At 42.1% G+C, this 21,667-nt stretch overlaps 1 protein-coding gene across 1 annotated transcript in view; it reads right to left on the bottom strand.

Annotated features, from left to right (window-relative positions):
• The window catches only part of SLC5A8 (solute carrier family 5 (sodium/monocarboxylate cotransporter), member 8), a 23,145-nt gene extending 1,817 nt beyond the window's left edge, over positions 1-21,328 (bottom strand). The window contains exons 1-14 of the mRNA XM_009076493.1: positions 20,996-21,328; positions 18,923-18,988; positions 16,339-16,390; positions 14,788-14,855; positions 13,766-13,920; positions 12,248-12,388; positions 8,928-9,057; positions 7,374-7,462; positions 5,939-6,051; positions 4,592-4,659; positions 4,203-4,289; positions 2,975-3,168; positions 1,688-1,791; positions 1-32 (exon numbers count right to left, since the gene is read on the bottom strand). The exon at positions 1-32 is cut by the window's left edge and continues 51 nt beyond it. Coding sequence (XP_009074741.1) covers positions 1-32; positions 1,688-1,791; positions 2,975-3,168; positions 4,203-4,289; positions 4,592-4,659; positions 5,939-6,051; positions 7,374-7,462; positions 8,928-9,057; positions 12,248-12,388; positions 13,766-13,920; positions 14,788-14,855; positions 16,339-16,390; positions 18,923-18,988; positions 20,996-21,328 — 1,632 coding nt within the window. The remainder of the gene's footprint in view (positions 33-1,687; positions 1,792-2,974; positions 3,169-4,202; positions 4,290-4,591; positions 4,660-5,938; positions 6,052-7,373; positions 7,463-8,927; positions 9,058-12,247; positions 12,389-13,765; positions 13,921-14,787; positions 14,856-16,338; positions 16,391-18,922; positions 18,989-20,995) is intronic.
• Positions 21,329-21,667: the final 339 nt, after the last annotated feature.

The raw sequence follows: 21,667 nt of genomic DNA, 5'->3' as shown, positions 1-21,667 counted from the left end.
GAATTTAGGATCCGTGTTCTGCTTTAGTCCTCCTGCAAAATAGGCAGGTTTCAGTCAGCCAGTTTTCCTCATGCAAATGATATGTCAGACCCCAGCTATGGGCACCAGGCCAGGAGGGCAGGACAGAGTCATGCAGCAAAAGCCTTCAAGCAATCACAGACCTTAGGGATCATTTCTTTACAAACATATATACCCTGCACCTCTCAAGACATAAAATGATCCCTCAAGGTCTATTTGAAATGCCTTAGCCATTTCCCAGTTTCCTAGGTCCTCCTCATATTTCCTAGTTTGGAAAAACCCCACAGAATCTGACAATGACCAGAAATTAATGAAACCCATATAATGATGTCTGTGACTACTCAGCCAGCCCAGGAGCTGTGGTGCCAAGTGCTGCCCTGGGTCCTGAGCCCCAGTTCTCAGTTCCCTGTCAGTAAGACTCCTGTCTCCAACCTCACCAGCAATTTTTGCAGTGAGTTGTTTAAGGGCAGCCTCAAGATCAGGGGATAGGTGTTTTAAGGTATGGGAGATGAGCAGGTGCTAGGAATTAGCTCTGCTTGCCACCTGAGACTTAAATGGGATCTTGCTCCACAAGAAGCAGGGTGACATTGTGGTTGGGTTAGTTCTTTTGTGCTTCTGTTTCTTGGGCTGAGTATTTCTCAGCTGAATTTACTGAGTTGTCCAGTTTTCATGCTTTGTTTCATGGCTTGTAGGTAAACTGATTCCAACCTGGTAAAAACCAAAGTTTGGCTACAAAGCATCACTATAGCAATGGGAAGAGCATGTGATTGGAAGAAAACAGGGAGCAAATCCTCCAGAAACTCACAAAAGAAAATGGTAGAAGTCTAACTTGTGCTTATTAGTTGCAAGGCACAGGGGAGCTAATGGAAGTGAGTTTGTCTGCTGACTTTGAAGTTTCATAGTCCTGGAGTAGCTGTAGATCAGATCAATAGGTCTGAAATCTTAACAGCCCTGAAGATGAGGGCTGTCACAGGAATTTGGCTGGTGATAGTGGGTAAAGCTGTGAGAGCAGCTGATTTAGTGCTATTTCTATCATGCATGAGGTGGATCACAAATGAATTTTGTATCTCACTTGAATGCAAAAGTAGTGAGGCTGTAGGCTGGAACTGAAGTCCCTGCTCTTACCCATGGGGTGCTCCCTTTTCCCCTTGCACAAAAGTACTGGGAAACTGAGAAAAAAGCTAACATAGCCATGCAGAGGGTCTACAGCTCTTTAGGCATGTTCTTGGGGAACATGGTGAAAAGCATGCACTGTGTGAGTGCAAGAAATAACCCTTGAATGCTCTGAACTCACTCAAAGTAAAACTGCTTTTGTCCTCTAGAAGCATGGGCGCATATCCTTGCGTGGAGTTGTTGCCATGTTCAGGGACAACCCTTATACCTCCAGCCCCTGCTGGCATCTAATAAAACAGGAAAGACAGATGTCTTTTTTTGTTTTTTCCCTCCAGGTTTAAAAATATCCTGAAACTTTTTTCTCCTTAGAAACTTGAAGTTACTCTTGGTCAGAGACCAAGAGTAGGATGCAGAAGGGCTGAAGGGAGAAAATTAGACTTAGGATGGTAACCTTTACACAGAGTCACCAGCACTCCCCGTGGCAATGACAGCTCTCTGGTCATCTTAGTTTGAAAGAGATCTAAGACACATTCAGTCACAGCTCTGTGACTAGTACCTGTTAGGAGGCTGATAATTATTCCCACAGCTACTGTGATAAGTGTCCCAAGTGTGCTGAAGTAGAGGTAAGACAAGGAATACCAGTTGTCTGCCAGGGCAGGCCTGAAATAGAGCAGAAAAAGTGTTAATCTTTCCTTTCCTATTCCAAACACCTTGCAAATTTCTGTTTCCACTGAACCAAGCAACCTGGTACTCTTGAACTATCTTCAAGCAATAATATGTGCACTGAAAATTTGTTTCAAAATTTGCAGGACAAGTTCCTTTGTAAGAGAGGAGATTGGCCAGTACAGTGAGGCAATACATGAGACAGAGCAGGTAAAACAGGACAGTCCTGTCTCTGTTACAAATCTAGTGCACAGATGAACACTCCAGTTAAGCAGATGAAGGGATAACTTCTTTAGAAGAGGTGATGTTATTTAAAGGAAGGGACGCAAAAAAACCCATATCAAACTAGCAATAAGGAAATCAGCCCCATGCAGCTCTAAACAGCCAGAAACAATAGAGCAACTGTCTTTACACCTTATTTTGTTCTTCCTGACAGTGTGCTTTGTTGCAACAGTTACTTCCCTGCAGCCAGGAGGCTGCTGGAGGGCTCATACGAGAGGTATATATGAAACTGGATGTAGGGCACCCATGTCTGTATCAGGGTGTCTCTTGATTGTACAATGCTCTAAGGTGTAAGGATTTGAAGCCCTAGAAATGTGCTTGTTCTGCTTCTTTCTGCTCCTGATGTTCCCTATATTGTCATTCATAACTACTAAACTTAATTGTGATTGTCCAGAGTAAGACATGTGGTAATTGCAGAGGAGGAAATCCCTTGTATTGTGCCTATTGTATGAATTATGCCTTCTGAATTTCCTGAACAGAATGATTCTGCAAAGACAAGTTGCTGTAGGGAGAGCTGTTAAATTGGCAAAATGCCCTTTAACTGCCTATTACTTTAGGTCATGTGACAAAGTGTGGAAGTTAATCCAATAACTATAAATGTTATGCTTTGTTTAACCCTGTGGTTCCCAGTAAGGCATATCCAAGCCTTGAGACTCAAATATTGAACTGAAGCCAAGTGGTCAATATCAAGATTCACTTTGACTTCTGTTCTGGGGTAACTCAAACTTCACTCTGACAAAAAAAGAAAAAAAAGACGTCAGAAAAAAACTTCTGTATCTTAAAGATCATGGTAGCTAAACCAGAAAGAGATAGCTATAGTAACCCAATTACTCTGCAAATGTTTGTGTTGCTTTAAAACATATACATGCTTTGTTGTTCACTTGACAAACTCATATACCTCTCTGCAGTTGGTGGACTGAAGACTGTTGTTAATGGAATTGCTGTTGATGTTAAATTTCCTGAGGATATATTACAGCCTGCAGTCGAGAGATACAGTGGCTTGGTCCTCTCTGGGAGTGGAGGATAAATCTGAGATCCAATTCCAACCCAAAGTGAAATAACAAAGCCACTGATAAGACCCACAAATGCACCCTGCAAAATAAAAAATGAAACTTGGATTTACATGAGAAGCAAAAGGATATTTGAAAGAAACAACTAGATGAGTAAGAAACAGTCAAGATAATCTAAACTGTAGGTTCCATAGCAGAAATGAAATATACGGTTGGGAAAGAGCTAGGGAGTTTACTTCATTCCCTTTTTGGGAAATACATTGTTACCTCACAGGTCCTGAGCATACCCCTTTTTTATTTTGGCCACTATGTCTTCACAAAGCATAACTTTGGCCTGCATGGTATATGAGAAAATCCTGCCCTCCTTAAACAAATACAGAAGCAATTTTTCCATTTTCTCATGTGATCTGTTTTTGCAAAAATCTCTCCTACATCAGAGGTAGGTGGTGTTTTTTGTCTGACACCTAGCGATTGGGGTTTTTTGGGTTTTTTTTTTACTTTTGTATACACATAAAATCTGCAACTGCAAAGAGATGAAGGTTAGTGATTAGTGAACCTGGCAGGATTACTAAACAGCAATCCTGCCAGACTAACCCATGGACCATATTCCCAAAGCCTGTCAAATTCTTTTTTTTAATGGAATAGGTTTCTTCCTCTAGAAATGATAAATTCACAATACTGAAGCACTCTGAGAACACCCCAATTCTGTCTGCAAGTGCTTGGGCCCCATTTTCTCAGCCTGAATCCTTTTCTTCCGACAGGCCAGTATCGTCTGAGCCTACTGGTTGCTCAGCTATGTCTCAAGACATATTGTTCAATTCTTCTAAAACTGTGGTTTTCAGAAATCCTTGCCAAAGTTTCATTTTTATTCAGATTATTTTCCCCCTTCTGGACATGCAAACCTCTTCATGGGATGGAAACGCAAGCACCTATACAGCCCTGTTCATCACCTCCTTGGGATAAGGAAGAAAAGGAGCAAGGGGAAATGTCCTCATGGGAAGTACCAAAGGCATCTCCCTTGCTGCCCAACATAAAATTATTGGTGGGAGAGGGGAAAGGAGATATCCAAAATTATCAATATATTTTGGATTAACAGGTCTTTAAATTTCTACTTACAATTCCATTTGCAAAGGGGCAGAGGATTCCCAAGGCAAATAGTCCTAAAAGGGGGCCACCAACCATGCCAAAAATGCTGAGCGCTGCCTGAGGAAGGAAGAGAGTCTGTTATCAAGTGCTATGCAAGAAAGGTAAAGCCTCCAAAGTGCCAAAAAGGGAAGATCTTGAGAGAGAACTTATGAGACTTTTTTTAATTTGTGTGTACTCAGGTGCCAGGACTTGGTATAGTTACACAGGTACTTAAAGTAGAGGCTGAGCCACATGTGGTTTGAGGTCAGTGCCCAACAAAGAATAAAAACTAATCTCATAATGGGATCCAGCAATTATTTTCTTACAGAATTTATTCTAGGTCATCCAACATGGGCATGCAAAAGCAGCCTGACACCTACCTGCAACAAGGCTCCCAGGAGTGATGCCACTGCAGCCATAGCAATGCAGACTCCGCCATAAAACAGGCCTGTGTGGGAAAGGCACAATGATGTGTAAATCTGCCAAAGTTAAAAAATCACTAATGGAAAAGATTCTGTCAACCCACCATGGCCCTAACATCTCCAAAATAAACCTGCTAGCAACTGGATTTTTTTCTGAATTGACCAAAAGGTCAGGTTTCTGTTTATACTAAGAGAAGACCACACAAACTTGACAAAATCCTCTTCCTGTGTATTACTAAAGATTAGTTACTAAATGGCAACCATATGGATTAGTCATAGAGGCAATAATGCATGTATTTTTCACATGCTCAGCTAATCTCCTGTGTCGTTGTCCTTATTCTGAGAGAACGATTCTTGCCTCTCAGTCTAAAGTCTTCAGAGCAAAAAAAGTAAATGCTGGCAGATTACTGAGAGCTGGCACTGTGACAAAGAAAAATTCCGGGTCACCAGGACATAATGTCTCTTCCTGGAACCCACAACACTGGTTTATTTGGGTTTTTCCACCTCCACCCCAGTGAGTTTCACTGCGCAAGCAATAGGTTAATCTCACAGACAACTCATGACACAATAACAATTTTGGCATAAGCATCGCTTGCAATAACATCTAAGAAACTTCTCTCAGGTCAAAATATTTAATACTTATCACCCTGCCACCAGTGCGCTGTGCTCAGTGGTATGGACTACAACAGCAGGTTGAGACTATGGTATCCCCATGCATGCTACAAACACTATCCTGGGCTACACCTGCAGCTGGTCACAGACAGTACAACTAGCAGAGATGGCAATTGCACTTCACAGATTTAAACCATGTGCTCAGCCTAGTTCTGACCTTCTTTGAGCTACATTAAGCAGAGGAGCAAAACAGAGTGACAGTCTGGAGTGTATCAGAGAAGACGTGAAGTTTCTCGTTCTCTGGAATCTTATTGGGATACAATGCTATTGCTTGCATAGCAGTTCAAACTGTTTCATACGCTTCTCATTTTTGACATATGAAAGAAAAATAGCAGGTGTTTTAGTCTGAGACATTTGGCATTGCACTATTGCAAATCATTATTGAACACAAATGTAGTGCATCTTTCCTGCTTAAAGACCAAACAAGATGACATTTTTCCTTACACTCACTTGAAATAGCTTGCCCTCACTTGTGTAAAACCTACACAGCTGATCTTGTCTCCTACAAATACTGCACCAACTTAGTCCTATTGGTGTGAATGCTTTACTCCTGACTTACATTGTCATAAGCAAGATCTGAATCAAACCCTCACTGCATAAAGCAAAAGTGGAAAATATGTTTTCCAGACATACTCATCCCCATGGAAATCCATGACAACTTCTTTTCAGAGAGCGATCTGAAGTAGGGCTTAATGAGGTCTTCGACAGTCACTGCAGCCAGAGCATTGATGCTGGAGGACACTGTACTACAGAAGGCAAGATTTAAACATATTTTTTTATCTTAGAAGCTGAAATCATAGATAACAGATGGGTTACTGGCAAAGAGAAACTGCCACTGTCTAGAAAGTGTCAGAAAACTAATGTAACTGCTGCATTGGTTGAAATAATTTATTATTCCAGGTGATGTGGTTAACAGCTTGCAAAAAAATTGTTTCAAACAATTGCTCCTGATGAATACAAGGCAAATCTGGATGAAAATCTTGATGGGCTAGGCCTGGAGAAGTCAATGAAAATATTTATAACATGTGGCTAAGCTGTAAATACCACTGATATAGGCGATACCTTCACAAATTATCTACACAGTATACACGTGGGTAGGTAAAATACCCATACACAGGTCATTGATTACATTGAATGCACCCTGAGAGGAGGATTCAGATTATCTAATTATGGTCATCTCAAAATTAGGCATCTCATCCAAACTGAACTATTGCAGGCTTCCTGTGGGATCAGAGAAACCAGCACTTCTAAAGCACAAAGTCAGACAGGTGATCATGTCTCTATGTGTACCTTGCTCTTGCAAGCCACCAGCTTTTATTTCTCATGTGAAAACAAGTATCTTGGCTGTTCCCTTCATTTATGTAGCTACAAGTACTCAGAACAAGAAAAAAATTATTCTGGTGTCATATTTATATGTTTCCTGATTTTTATCTGCTTACTATTGTTCAGAGCATTCCTTGAGACAGTATTTCCTAAAAGATACTTCTTGGGAAAGCTGAACAAAACACTTTCCACTGTGGGATAGAAGGGGATCAATTTGTCTCCTTCAGTAAAAAATTTACAATTATTGTTGTTTGATGGGGTCATTCAAGGCAATTGGAAGCCCAGAAACTCTGGAAAATAAGACTTTAAAGACCAGAGGTGAGGAAAGGCTGATGGCTTTAAAGTTATGCAGGTTTGCAACTGGAAAATTAAAGATGAGCAGTAGGAACTTCCCCCAAATTGTAACTATTTGGTGTAATCACCCATTTATAATACTTCAAAATTCCTGTAGCAGAGAGACTTTAAGAGCACAGAGAGGAGTATGTTACTGTTGTACATCCCATGTGGCTAGTTGTTTCCTTGTGTTGCTAGTAGGGAACTACAAACAGCTTTGAACTGAGAGCACCACTGTTGGAAACCAGGGATTTTTAAGCTGTGTCATCAAAGATGCTATGGTGCTTTTCTGAAAGAACAAAAATTAGCTAGACAAAGAAATGAAATGCAAAAGTTTTAGTATAAATGCAACTTCAGCCCTACCAAAAAAAAAGGAGAAAAAGATAAAATAGTTTCCAAATTAATAAATTACCTTAATGTACCACTGTAGGCACTAGCCACAAAAAGCCCTGGCACTCCTGGAAAATCTTTCAGGATATCCAGCACTAGGTATGGCATTAGCTGAAAAATTCAGAGGAAGAAATATTATCACTTTGCCCTAATTTTTCATTTTATCCCTGTAATATTTTTGTTACAGCCTTCTAACTGGCATTCTGCCCAGCTGTTCTAACTTTTAATGTCCCATCCTGCACTATTTATTGGTTTTCTACAGAGAAAACCAATCCTAAACCATCCACTAGAGATACAGCAAACTGTTGAGACCACCTAGCAGGTGTGAGTATATAGCCATGCCCCCAGGCTTGGTTTCCAGCGATGATGGTACAAGAAGTTAGTGCTGGGCAGCAGGTAGCAGGTACTGTGCATCACTCTGTTGTGGGGGTTGGGTTGCCACAGTAGGTGCTTTTTCTGCTATTGACTCCACAAAAAGGCTTTTATATACACTCCAATAACCTCAGGGTACCTGAGAATAATTTCCTTATTGGAAATCATGTGCTATTTTTGACCTTTGCAAGAACTGTATGCTGGAAAGAGAATAATTTTAAGATTTTCTTCCTGTGAACCATCTTTTTTCACAGATGAGATGATCTTTTTAGTACCGTGCTTCCAGTTTCTACCAAAAGAATTTGACTGACAGAAACAACTTAATTTCCTTCAGGTTTCCACCTTGGCTCTCATTTTATTCTACCCTTAAAGACCAGGTGGTCCTGCCTCAGGTGCTCCATTGTCTCTGCTCTTCTCCTGGCTTTCCACCTATTGTCCATTGAAAAGAGTTATCCAGAGCATATGATTATCCTAGGCTTAAACACATGAAAAAAAGACCTATTTGACTTCCTTGCCCCTGACTCTGGCCCATCTATGGGCTTCCAGAGCTCTCATTCCTCAGGAAAATCTGTTGCCCAATGTCTGTTTAGGAAGAGGTCACCACTGGTGATGAGGTGGTTCCTTCGCAGCACAGTTTGATTGCCCAGCTCTCATCCAAAGGAGGGAAGGATGCACCACCACTAGTGAAGAACTGCCTGCTGATAGCCTTCTTCCAGGTGTATGCTTTGGACATGAAAATGTTTGGTTTGGTGACACAGAACAGCTCACCAGGACCCACAGCCACTCACAAGAGCACAGCTATTCCAGCCTCTTCCCAAGCTCTTCTCTTATACAATTCCGGCACTCACGGGTCTATTTGGGGTGAAAAGCCCAAACATCTGCACAGGTGGGTAGACTGAGTGCTCTCCACATCACTGCTCTCCCTGCTGCCCACCTGACCAGGTGCAGAGGGACCTGTGGCTCTGTGACAGCTGGGGGATGCAGAGACTGAACAGTGCCGAGGATGGGTCTGCTGCTTCCTCCAGGGTATTCCCTCCCACCATGGTCTCAGCTTAATTCCTCAGTGTTACAGACTCACCTGATACAGGACCCCGGCATGTCATTATTTCCAAGCCCCTGACTCTTGAACTGCCTCTGTCTGGTTATTATGGCTGCAGAGAAAGGATGCCCCCTCATCACCTTCCCACAGAATGCATGGCCCTACCTGGTCGAGTGCTGACACCTGCTTGGCCATCCATGGGTCGCAGTCCTTGTAGATGGAGTAGAGAGCCAGTCCGCACAGTGTGGCACAGGCCAGTATTGCCCAGAGGCCCACCAGGTTGATGTAGAGGGATCTGCACCGACATGCATGGAAACACCATGTTAAGAGTTCAATGACCCACAAAAAGCCCTGTTGGGACCAAGCAAGCAAGCACCCATGCCCGCACTGAGGAGACCTCCTGGTCAGTGGCTGCCTGCTGTCAAGGGAGTCACCATACAACTCCCAGCATTTCACCTGATGTGAGAACACATTTTTGAATGTACAAATGACAGTTTTGGTATCACAGTCTGAGCACTCGTCCCCTGACAAAGCCTGCTCTGGAGATGACGGGAGCGATATGGCAATCCCCACGTTTCATCATGTGTATGAGCTGTACATTGCAGGTGATGAGCCAGAGGATGCAAATCCCCCAATGCCACACCTCTTGGTGAAGACAAACCCCAGGCAGATTTTGTAAGGTGGGGTGCCCCAGATCCAAGTGTGGGGTACCTTTTCATACCAGCACTCATTTGCCTCTGGAGCTGTAGTGCTGTGCTTACACAAAGCTGGAGCTGTCCTTTTAAAGCTACAAATCTCCCATTTCCTCCTGAGGCAGACTCTGTTGGAGACAGCAACAAAGCACTGGCACCTGGGACCTAGTCTTGAGGTGCCTATGACTGCCAGGGCTTCCCCTTTAGTAACTAAACGGCTTGGAGTCTGGTAACATCCAGAAACCCCACTGCCACCCCACAGCCTGATGGGAGCTTCAGAGAGCAGAAATGCATTTTCATCAGGCATTAATGCTGTCTTTGCCACACAAAACAAACAGCTCCTACTGGCAGTGAAAACCAAGTTGTTCTCCTTGCAGAGTGAGGGCTTTTCCCTTCCATCTAACTCTTTGATCTTCTCAAATGTTTCTCAGCTCTCAATGACTCCTGGGTCACAAAGTTCTTCTCACATTGGCTGGTCAGTTCAAGCAAACATACCCACTGGGAGCTTGGCCTTGAAAAGCAGTGTTCCTTTCCAGCAGTTGCTTCCTGGTTATCTGTGTACCATCCACTGATGGTGATTTAACTGTCTGACAGACCACAAACACTGTACCTGTGCCAAATTCTAAGATCTCCTCTGGGAGGACCTTTGTTTTCTGTGCAAATACATCCATGCCTCCAATGCTTCAGGAGGCCATTTAGTGATATCAGTTCCCAAGAGGGTAAGGGGCACCAGTCTTTGGACTGCTCTAGAAGATCAGCAGGGTGAATGAAGAAGCAAACCTAGCTAGGCCTTGTTAGGCATTGAAATGGACATTTTCAGAAAGGTATAATGAAGCTTAACTAGAAAAATTACTGGCAAGCACAATGTAAGCCCATAAAAAAAGACCTGTATAAATAAAAGCTGATTTACACATAGTAGAGGAAACTCTGCATTTTTGCTTTGCATTTGAAATTAGTGGTAGTCAAAACACAGACTCAGCAGCACTTTAAATTTCTCTCTCGACTAATGTAGCAAAAATGAAGTAGTCCTCTTCTTATAGATCCTTGCATGTTGGTAGGATGTCTTACATCCATTTAGCTGATCTACCACTCAGAAGCTGATTTAGCATGAAATTTAACCAATGAGTTCAATCAATCCAACTCTTTTGAACAGATGTAGTAGCAGTATTAGCCTAGAGCCTGTAGTAAAGATTAGAAGTTCAAGGCAAACTGATGCAAAATAGATTGTTTGAGTCTGGCAATTCTTGTTTTTAAACTGCGTCAAGGTTTGACAGTGAAGAGAGAGTTGTTTAATTCCTTCTGATTTACATCCCAGCTCGTGGTACACCCTATGACTAAGCACTGGAGTATAATAATTGTAGTGCTATAGGAGGGAGGTGTTCCATTAATTCTGAGTAACACGAGGTGGATTAGCTGAAGTAGGCACTGTGACTGCTCAAGGCTTATTTTCAATTGTTTGTTTCAGACTGGCTCTAAGACTTTAGCACTGAAACATGCCAGATGAAGACCTTGAAAGGGAAGTAGAGAAAAATGTGTTAGTAGTCCATTCTTCTCTTAAGTGTAGTTCTCCCGCTCTGAGTGCCTGCTATCATTCAGATATGAGCATTATATTCAATTTGCCTGGTTACTGTTTGAGGATAACAGCAAGTACTACTGGTGAGTTTCTTGAATAGGGTGAAATCCTTTCCCAAAGCCTGGGAAGACTCCTACTCTTGTACCACTGTTAAAGGCTCCACAGACTCACAGTGTTTATAGTTGTGACAAGCTGCAACCATTGCACAAAATTATTTCGCTATGCAGGGGAAATATCCTGCAAAAGGAAGGCACAAGCACAATGCCATGGAGTCCCACCACCCATGCCAGCAGAAGATGCTACTGATTCAGGCTGTGCTACCATTAATATGATATGAACTGTAAATTCCACCAAAACCTCTGTAGAACCAGATAGCCTCTCGTCCTGGTCAAAGCTGCTGCAACAGCTCAAAAACTCTGCCCAGAAGATGCCATGGTGCCAGATTCCTTTGGTCACACTCTGCTTCTAGAATGCCCTGGAGCTGTCTATCCTTGCAAAAAGGGCAGGGAGAGTGCAAGGGAGGGGCAGAGTCCTAATAAGTGGAGAAGGTGCTAGGGAAGAACAGCCTCACTGGAACATAAATCCTGCACAGTGTATGTGGCTATTCTCCTATATGCAACCATTCCAGTAGCCTTACAAATGTGGGATGTATCTCCTGCTTCTGCAGTGCTGAGAACCTGGAACTCAGCCATGTGCCAGAGATTGTGGACAAGCTATGTGGTGTGTTGGAGATGTGGCAGTGTATACTGGAGATATGCCTGACAAGAAGCAACAAAACATTTCTGCATTTTTTTCATGCTTATACTAATTGGTATGGAAAAATCATTTAGCCTTTACTTATGCAAAATCCTGACACAATGATTCAGGTTTAGTAGAGCAACGATTCAAGATACTGTCTTGATATAACTTTAGCACAAGTACTATATTACTTGGTCTTTAGGTTGCACATAAACTTAATGCAGCTATTTCTATGCCACAATACTGACACAGCAAAACATTCAGGCACAAAGTTCAGTGCTCCAGCAATCACATGTAATTCAAATACCAGTACTTACTGTGCCCAAATTTGTCTTCTACCTGTCCATGAAACAGAAGGCAAAAGTTGTTACCCTTTATAAATGAGGTTTATATAGCCAAAAACCACCCTCACATTCCTTTTCAAAAAATCTTCCACAGAAAGAACAGTCACTGCTAAATTCAGTTACTGTAGGCAGACTTACAATTTCGCGTGGAATCTGTTTTTGCAGGCAATGTATCTCTGTACTTGAGACTGGTTGACCCCATATATGCCAGTCCATGTGAAAGTCCCACCTATAATGATCGTCCAGAAGGTGTGCCTTTGCAAAGGATTGGGATTAAAGCTACAATGAGAGGAAAAAGAGAAAACAAATTCAGAACATTAAAGTCTTCTTATTATGAGAAGATCCTAACGCTTAGAAGAAAAAAAATTCTCCATGCTTGCTCTAATACTAACTTTCTTAATTTGGTCAGATTGTGAACATTCAGATACTCTAACTTGATGTGAAATCACAGAAAGCAAATTTTAAAACTCAGAGCTGATATCCTGAGCCAGTAAAACACCCTGATCTGTCCAAAGGTGAAGCTTAACTAATTTATTTGCCTATAAACTACAATCTTAAGTAAAGCTGTATGATGCCTGTGACTGTTGTGATGAAACGATGCTCCAGTAAAAAGTGTTTTTTTGCATGAAATCTTGCTTATCTAGAGGGACATCAGTCTAACACCAGTATAAAGGTGTGTTTGCAAGCCCAGCCTTTGTGGACAGAGCCTCTGTAAAACATTTCGCTGGTTTAGCTCTAAATAAATAGGAGATTTTAGGTGGCCAAAAATAATAATTCTTTTGAAATCCCAATTTTATATAGCAATAATTTACATTTATCTTAGTAAACATTGTAATATTATTTCACCTATTACCTGCCTTTATTCCTTTTATTTTTCCATCTATGAACTCTATAATTGGGAGCAGCAATGCAGTACAACCACTGCAAATCAGCCAAACAGACTGAAAATAATTACTGTTCACAAGAAGAAAAAAATAGCTGTAGATGAGTTACTTACTGAAGAACTTATTGAAGAATTTCACAGAACAACCTGATTAATATTGTGAACCGATAGACAAAGGACAAACCATAACACTGGTCACACGAAACTTTCACTAACAGCACTGGGTGAAGTTTCTCAGAGAAATCACATATTCATCAAAAGTCAGTAACTTTTTTACTTAGAGTGCATTTCGATTCAGACTAAATATTCTTGAACTTGCAAAATGATATTTTTAGGCTATGATTTTTTATGATAATGGGGGGCAAAATACAATTAAAACCACTTTTTTCTTTCAGGGGAAAAAAAACAATTCCCTTTTTCTGATTAGGCAAAAACTTGTTTTCCCATTTGTTTTCATTCTGTAGTTGAAATGCCAAATCAGCTGCTTGCAAATTGGATGTATAAATACGACTGTCCTCTCCTATTTGCCATTCTCTTTCAGTGGAATCCAAAATATATCCTTAAAACACCTACTTGACAGTGTTAAAAGGTTTTTCTCTTTCCTCTCTCTATCCCTCAAACTAGGTAAGCTTGCTTAAAAATACATAAAAATTGGATCACAACTCCTCCCCACCTCCTCCTCCTTCAGTAGCAGTTTGATTTCACAATTAGTCACATGGGTGGGCTCTACTTGTAAGGATAAAGAAGCACATCATTTACAAGTACAAACTCACTCCCAGAAGTTTAATCTTCCTCCATGGTAGGAATCATTTACAATGCGTTCAATTCCACCTTGAACCACCACAGCTCGTATAATCACAGATGAAAATCCAGCAACCATGATTCCAACTTGGAAAACGTCTGTCCACACCACTGCTTTCAAACCACCCTGCATGAGGAACAGCATGTATCAGGTACAACAAGGCAGCAGCACTCTTACTTTGCACTCACGTTCAGCTAACAGAAATGTTACTATTGTATTATGCATACTAGATTAATTTCATCTTCTTTACTAGAACTAATTTTGTACTGGTGTCTTTAGGAATTGCATTTGGAAACGTATTTAGGACATCCTGGCCCCTTCTTGAGGGGCACTAAAAATTACTTTGGCCATATACATGGTTTAATCCAGTATTTCCTTCATCACATAACCTGATTCGGAAGTTTGTATCAGAAGATAAATTTGCAGATAGTGCTCACCTTAATATACAACACCACTAACTCCAGAAGGTATACCATTCATGCAAATAAAAATAAACATGATCTAATCCAACATATGCAAATAAATTTGTCACTGAGGTTCCATTTCAGAATTTCTACATATTTGATCAATTAACACTAATCTAAATACCAAGCTGTTCATGTGGCACTTGCTATTTCAGTGGCTCTATTCAATAACAGAAAGGACTGTTGTACTTACAGGTAAGCAGGTGTTTGACAAATTACACAGTTAAACCCGACTAGATCAGAGGAAAAATCACAGGAGGATTTTTAGGAAGAGAAATCTATCTTTTTGCTGTTCTTTCAGCAACAACAAAAGTTTGCATGCATCAAAACAGAAAAGGTTTGAATCACATAGTGGCTGCCTATGCATCCAGAGAGATTCCTGGGTGCATGTGAACCTGTGGCTACAGCCACACTGTGAAATGTACTTCCATGGAGTAGCCTGATTATTAGGCTACTTTTTAAGAAATTCCATATTTGATGTGAGCGGTGAAAGGGGCAAAGACCTTTTTCAGCTGAAGGGCCCACGTACCAGTGTGCAGTAGAAAGTGCAGACTACGCCAGTCGCCACCACTGCACCCCACAAGTCGAAGCCAGTGACTGAAAGAGAGGGAAATGGCACCAGTGTGAATGATGCACTGGGGATAAAATACTGAAGGCCAATTTTTCACCCCCAACCTCATTGTTGAAAAAAAATAGAAATAAGTTAAATGTAAAATTAGGTGGCAATGAAAAGATTAGTGTGTCTAAACCAGTTCTAAAATGAAACAGTTGTTACAGAATTGGAAACTGATAAAAAGTTATATATATTTCAGGATCTAAGAAGCTGTTTGTCTTTAGTGTGAATGCTGCCAAATACATCTAATACATCTGTAGGTCCCAACACAGGAAAGTTTCTTCCAGTCCTTCCCTGTAGCACCTGGGTAGGGTCACAGAGCCCTTAAGCAGGGATTTAAGCAAGTAAACAGTATGGGGGTTGTCCTGGGAGGCAAGGTCATTCAAGCATGATCTGGAAGAAATGTGTCAGGCTAAACGCCTTTCTTTTATTCTTCCTTCTCTTAAGGATAGTATGTTTATGCCAGACAACACTGTGCTGTGGTTGACACACACTGTCACTGCCACAGCTTGGCATGTTCATGTGCTGCCAGGCAGGGCAGAGGGGGCTCCCTGACAGATAGGTCAGGCTCATGAGAAACACTGCAACAAAACTAATGAAAAACTAAGTCCTTCTAGTTGGGAGCCAGCTAAGTCACAGCTTGGGTCAGTATGTATTTGCAAGGCAAATATAAATCTCAAAGACATAAAACCTGTGGGACTTATACGCTAGAGAAGACCAGTACAGAGAGTGTTGGTTTTTCTCTTCTTTTTTTGTTCAACGAAGAAGCCAAAAAACCCCATTCACTGAGCAGAAAAACTGTGACTTGATTCTAGCCAAAATTTATTCATTTTTTATTTGCATTTTGTTACTCCCTTTTCTTACCAAATGGACAAATTAATTGTGTCAGATTAGAAGTTTAATTTGGCTCAGTATTAAAGCTTTCTACCCCTTTAGAAATAAATGTGGCTTATTTTCAAAGCAAAGAGTCATTGTGAAGCAGAAAATGGAAATACTTAATTTTGTAAATATCACAACAAACATCTTGAGTTGACAATCTCTTTCCTGTTGATTTGGTTTTTCTGGCAAAATGACAGACCACATTAAACAGTTCCAGGCAGCCCAAAACTTTTGTCTTACCCTCATCATGAAGAAGAGGACTTAGCCAGAGGAATTAAATTTGTGTCTAGTGTCTGCATTGCCTTCAAAATATACTTAAGTCTTCTTAATTTTTCTGAATGTAGCCATTATATAAGGGTATTGCCTGAGAGGTAGAGTAAAATCTGTAATTCCTTACAAGGATTAATCATGCAGGACTGATCCAGGACTAGGATTACAGAGTTCCCAATAGAAGACTTCACAGTCAAACCTTGAGCTGTATTTTTAAGTGTGCATTACCAAAAAAAAAAAAAAAAAAAGAAGCATACCAGTACTATATGCAGAAAAAGATATATTGGTAGAAGAACAGTTACAGCATACGCGTCTTACCTTGATTTAGTGCTAATGCTGGAGCATAAATTACAATACCAGTGTATAAAGTCTAAAAGGGGAAAAAGAGAAAAGATAAATGTAAATTCCTGGAAAGGTGTTAGCTTTCTGAGATTATTTCTTTTCAAGCATTTATGTGGTCTATATTTCCTAAATTCGAACTGTTGAGAAATAGTTCCAATTAGAAGACAAATACCTGAGGCTAATAAGCTCTGAGGTCTCACAGCCTAGAGTTCTTAAAACAAATACCAGAGACTGTTAAATATAAAATCCCACTCCATCTTCTCCTGGCTTTTAGAATTAGCTTTTTTTATTCCTTTAAAACGGTAATAGGAAACAAGGGCAAATGAAATTAATGAGGTTTACACACGGTTTGCCAAGGAATCTATTATTACTATCTCTTTTCTCACTGTTGGGATCAATATGCCTCTCAGCATGCAGCTATAATGCATGGAAGTAAGAACACAAAATATGACATTAGTTAGTCAATACAGATAGTGTTATAAGGAATTATAACCTTCATCCTGTAAATTAAGCCATACATGATTCACAGTAGATTTATATTTTCAGCCACAGTAAAGATACAGACGTTGTCTCATGGAGCTACTCCATCTACTTTTGTGAGCACAGTGGCATTCATACACTGGTAACGTCTACAATTCCTTTGTGCATATTTTTTAATCCTGTTTGCTTTTTAACCACTGTTTTTACTGCCCTGTACTATAGGACACATTCAGCTGTGACATGGGTCAAGAGAATACAGCTTCCAATGTGAAAATGACTTCTGTGAAAGTCAGTGATCATGATTCAAAGGATCTAGATCACAGTCAGGCCCTGAGCTGACTTGCATCAGCTTTCCATGGCTGGACTCTTCTGACTCCCTGATTTACAGCAGTGGGACTTAATCATGGAAAAACAGCAGAATCAGATGCTGTGTCACCAAACCTACCCTAATTGCCCTGGCCCTCTGCTACAAGCACATGCCAGAAAGGAAAGGGAAATTCCTTTTCCTACCTGTGTGCAGCTCCCTGCCTGTGTGTGCATGTTTCTCTTGGTGCCATGAGTCCACTCTAGATTTTCATATATATACCTGCATGAAAAGAAAGCTGCCAGTCCTGACCAGTCCCTGGTAAGCATCTCCTCAGAACTAGTTGCATCACTTCACAGCCAGCTACTGACACCTGTCCAGCCCAGGCAATGTTTGACTTGCTGTCCGTACAGTGACGGTCAGCATGTGCTGCTGAAACATGGAATCACAGAATGGGCTGGGTAGGAATTGCCCTTTAAAGATCATCTTGTCCAACTCTCCTGCCATGGACAGGAAGATCTTCCACTAGATAAGGTTGCTCAGAGCCCTGTCCAGCCTGACTTTGAACACTCCAAGGACAGGGCATTGCCCAACTTCTCTGGGCCATCTGACCCAGAGTCCTACCAACCTCATTGAAAATATCTTCTTTATAGCCACTCTAAATCTACCCACTTTCAGTTTAAAACTATTACTCCTTGTCCTGTCACTACAGGACCTGGTAAAAGTCTCTCCCCAGCTTTCTCTGATTTCTGATCTTTGCAGGTGAAGATTATGCTCAGTTTGTTCCAACTTACGCAACTGTGATATCTTCACAGTTGCTGGTGAAACCGTGTCGGGTTTCACACATTCTAGCACTCTACTTTTCCTATGGGCTTGTGTATCTATAAATGCCAACTAAGCATCACTGCTCAAATAGGTAATGAGCACCACATTGGGCACCATCTTATTGGTGCAAGTGTGATTGCCCTATAACTCTTGGTGTGCCTTAAAGAGAACAAAATGGGACAAAAAGCAAGCACGTAACTTAAAAAGCTTTCTGATTGTGTATTCATTCTTAGTTTGAATTCCCCTAAAAGTCCACTTCAGAACTGTGAAACGAATACATTATTGTTTCTACTGCATTTGGCACACGCTCACTGACATTTAAAAGCTGTGGTCTAACACTGACTCCCTGAATGGGCTACATACAGCAAACTGTACCAACAATCATTTCAGAGACTACTTTAGCTTAACATTCCCCAAGGTAGTAATTTTCTATTTCTCGGTTTGCAAACACTTGGTTTTTTTTTCCAGTGGTGGTGGTGCAAACCCTTGTGCAGTAAATGACAACTCCTAACAGCTTGTTTTGCCACCTTTCACAGACCCTTGAGAATTAGTCAGACTCCAAGAATCCATGCACCAGAGGTTGAAATCTGCTGCTGTAGATAATTGAGGCATGTTTACATTTTGAACCCATTGTGGGTTTCTCCAGCAAGCAGGTAAATGACGGTTCTTCACGCTGCTGTGTGAAGAGTCGCTTGTCTCTTGGCATGGTGCTGATGTCAAGTGACTGCTCTGGGTATTCAACTGTCCACACAGACACCCAAGAGGCAGGTAGCCCAGCATCTGCTCCCCAGCCTCACTGCTTTGGACCAGAAAGAGCTTTGTTTCTCCTGCTCCTAGCCACCCAGGCACTGTGGTAATCTCAACAGTTGCTCAGAGAAAACAGACAGTTACAGTCAACCAGATAATTCTGGTGGCCCTAAGGACCACAGAACAGCTTTGAGGTTTACTTGCCGTTTGTATAATGAAGAGGACTGTTCCGCAGAGGCGCAGATATTTATTAAATCGAAGCTCTAAATACTGCAAAAGAGAAGAAAAAACCAAATGTCATATCAAAACTTGCCACTATTGATAGGACTAGAATGAAGTGATGAGCAATACAGAAAGGGCATAGCGTTATTTATATACTTTCATGAATGGCCAAAACTCCTAGAGTCACCTTGATTGGTATCTCCTTCAACTTGATTTGCTATTTCTTTGTAGACCTCACCACTGGTAAGTAAACATAAGCTAGTCAGTATACAATAGCATCTACAGAAAAGACCAGGACATATTATGACAGAATCATTGAACTGAGTTGGAAGGGACAAGGATCACTGAGTCCAACTCTTGACTCTGCACAGGACAATCTAAAAGTTCACAATGATGTACCAGCAAACAACAGAACCCACTTGTGCTGTGAAGTCAGAGAGAAAAAGAAAACATTGTGGCTATTCCTAAGTCTTAGTTGATTTGGAAACGCTGGCATTATGTGTGTCCATCTGAACTGCTGCAAGAGAGGATAGAAGGTTTTCAGTGGTCAGAGGTTTCTTCTCATGGTAACCTCACCTTCTGCACTGACAAATGCAGCCTGCCATATTCTACTGGTAAGTTGAAATTTAACTTTTTGTGAAATAGGAATCCTCATTTTTCTGTCTAGCCTGGGACAGCACAATCTCTGAATGAATTTGTCATGCTGTAGGGCAGATTTCTTCCCACAACCCTCCAGGCTGTGTGGTTGTACACAAGGGATCTCATTTGCCTAATAATCTGTTCAGTCAACACAGACAAACACAGAAGCATCCCAAAGTGCGCACTCATGAGCTGAGCATTTAAAATGTGGTCTGTGAGCATGTCCACACAAGGAAGCAGTCCTGAACCTCTGGACAGACACAAAAGGTCGTTAATACTCTGAACTCTGTCCAAAAATAGAAGAAGTATCTTTTATAGGGGCATTACTTTGACATAACCCCAAGATAATCAGTGAGTTTCCCGTCATAATTATAAGCCTTTATTTAAAAGAGCCCTATTTAAGTATAATCATGACAGTCCAAAGATTAGTAGTATAACTACTAGCCCAGTTTAACAGTGGAAACCACCAGACATATGTTGGCGACACCTTATCTATATCTACCAACCAAAATCTTGTTTTCAGCTCCAGTGCTGCAACACCTCTGTTCAGTGTGATAAAATGCTAAAGACCAAAGTAGCTAGCCAAGGACGTTCACCTACCCCAATGCTCCTTCCCCAAAGTCCTCTGTGAAAAGAGCAATTTGCCTCCAGATCTGCAGCTAGGACCTATCTCCATGCAGAAGGATTAACAAGCTGCACAGACCTTCTGAACCAGAAGTCCTGACCAGATGCTCAGACTCGACCAAGTGATTGTCCTACCACCCCACGTCTCTGTGCCCATGGCTATAGCTTTAACTTATACGCTGAGCTGAAGGCCAGCTCAGCCTTATTTTGGTAGAAGTAAGAAAACTCTCACAAACACAGAGCACTTGGTGACTTCCCTGTATGGGCGTGATGGAGAAGACACTCATCAGTGTGAATGGCCTCAGGTGGCAAGCAGACTCCCCAAAATCTCTAGGAATAGCACAAACATATACTCTGCCTAAAGGGCACTTTTGTGGCTGCACCTAAGCTTAGAAACCAATCTGGAGGGACCATGATGTGAGAACTCTGGTTCCTATTGTCCTCTTGTACTCTGATCTTGGTATATTAATTGCACATCATTAATGACATGTCACCATCCAAGTTGCACAAGGATTAATCCACCTGCTTTACTCAATATCTGGAACAAGGAAATAAATCAGGCACAACACACAGCTCCTGAGCCAAGACTGCAGGGTTGAGGATCTCCTCTCTGCAGAGGCAGTGTGGGCAGACTTGGGGCAGACAGAGCAGGTTGCAGCTGGCTCTTGGGAGCATGGTAACATAGAACAGCACAGTGTGTGAGAGATTTTGGAGGAGGTGGGAGGGCAGACATGTAGAAAGCAGGCATGAGAAGACCCCAGCTCCCTAAAGGTGCCTTCCACTCCACCTTACCTCATAGGTGCTGGTAATGCCCAGCTTGTAGAAGACAGGCAGGAAGATCTCAGCGCTGCACAGCACCACCAGGCCATAGGTGATGGCAAAGATGCAGAAGACGGCACCATAGCGATAGATCTCAGCAGGGGTGCCCAGCACAGTGACAGCTGACATGAAGCTGGCGGTGAGGGAGAGTGCGACCGGGAGGGCACTCATGCTTCGTCCTGCCATGAGGAAATCCTTCGAGGACTTCTGCGCCCCTCCTCTGAAGGCATAGTAGACCCCAATGACGGCCGAGATCAGCAGCATGGCTGCAAAGACCACATAGTCCCAGACAGTGAAGCGCCCCATTCTACCACAGGGACTTGGCCTTGGAGCCAAGGACCTGTCCCAAAATCGGAGGGGCAGCTGCTGCCCCTGCAGGGCTGGCACGGGGAGAACTGAGTAGGAGGAATCAGGCGGCGATGGGCCCACAGAGAGGTGTCTCCCAGCAGGGCAGGTGAGGAGCAGTGAGGTGTGGTGTGCCCTGCTGGGACAGGTGTGGAGCAGAACGGCGCGCTGTCCCGCCCGGGCTCTGGGCTGCTGCGGGGCGGTGCACACACACCGGGACACAAGGGAAGAGGCACAGTGCGGTGCCCGCGGCCGGGACAGGTGCGGTGCGGTGTGGTGTCCCTCGCCAGGAGAGGTGCA

This window comes from Acanthisitta chloris, unplaced genomic scaffold, assembly GCF_000695815.1.
Source record: "Acanthisitta chloris isolate BGI_N310 unplaced genomic scaffold, ASM69581v1 scaffold3976, whole genome shotgun sequence".
Classification (NCBI taxonomy): domain Eukaryota; kingdom Metazoa; phylum Chordata; class Aves; order Passeriformes; family Acanthisittidae; genus Acanthisitta; species Acanthisitta chloris.
This window is presented reverse-complemented; position numbering and strand designations above follow the sequence as displayed.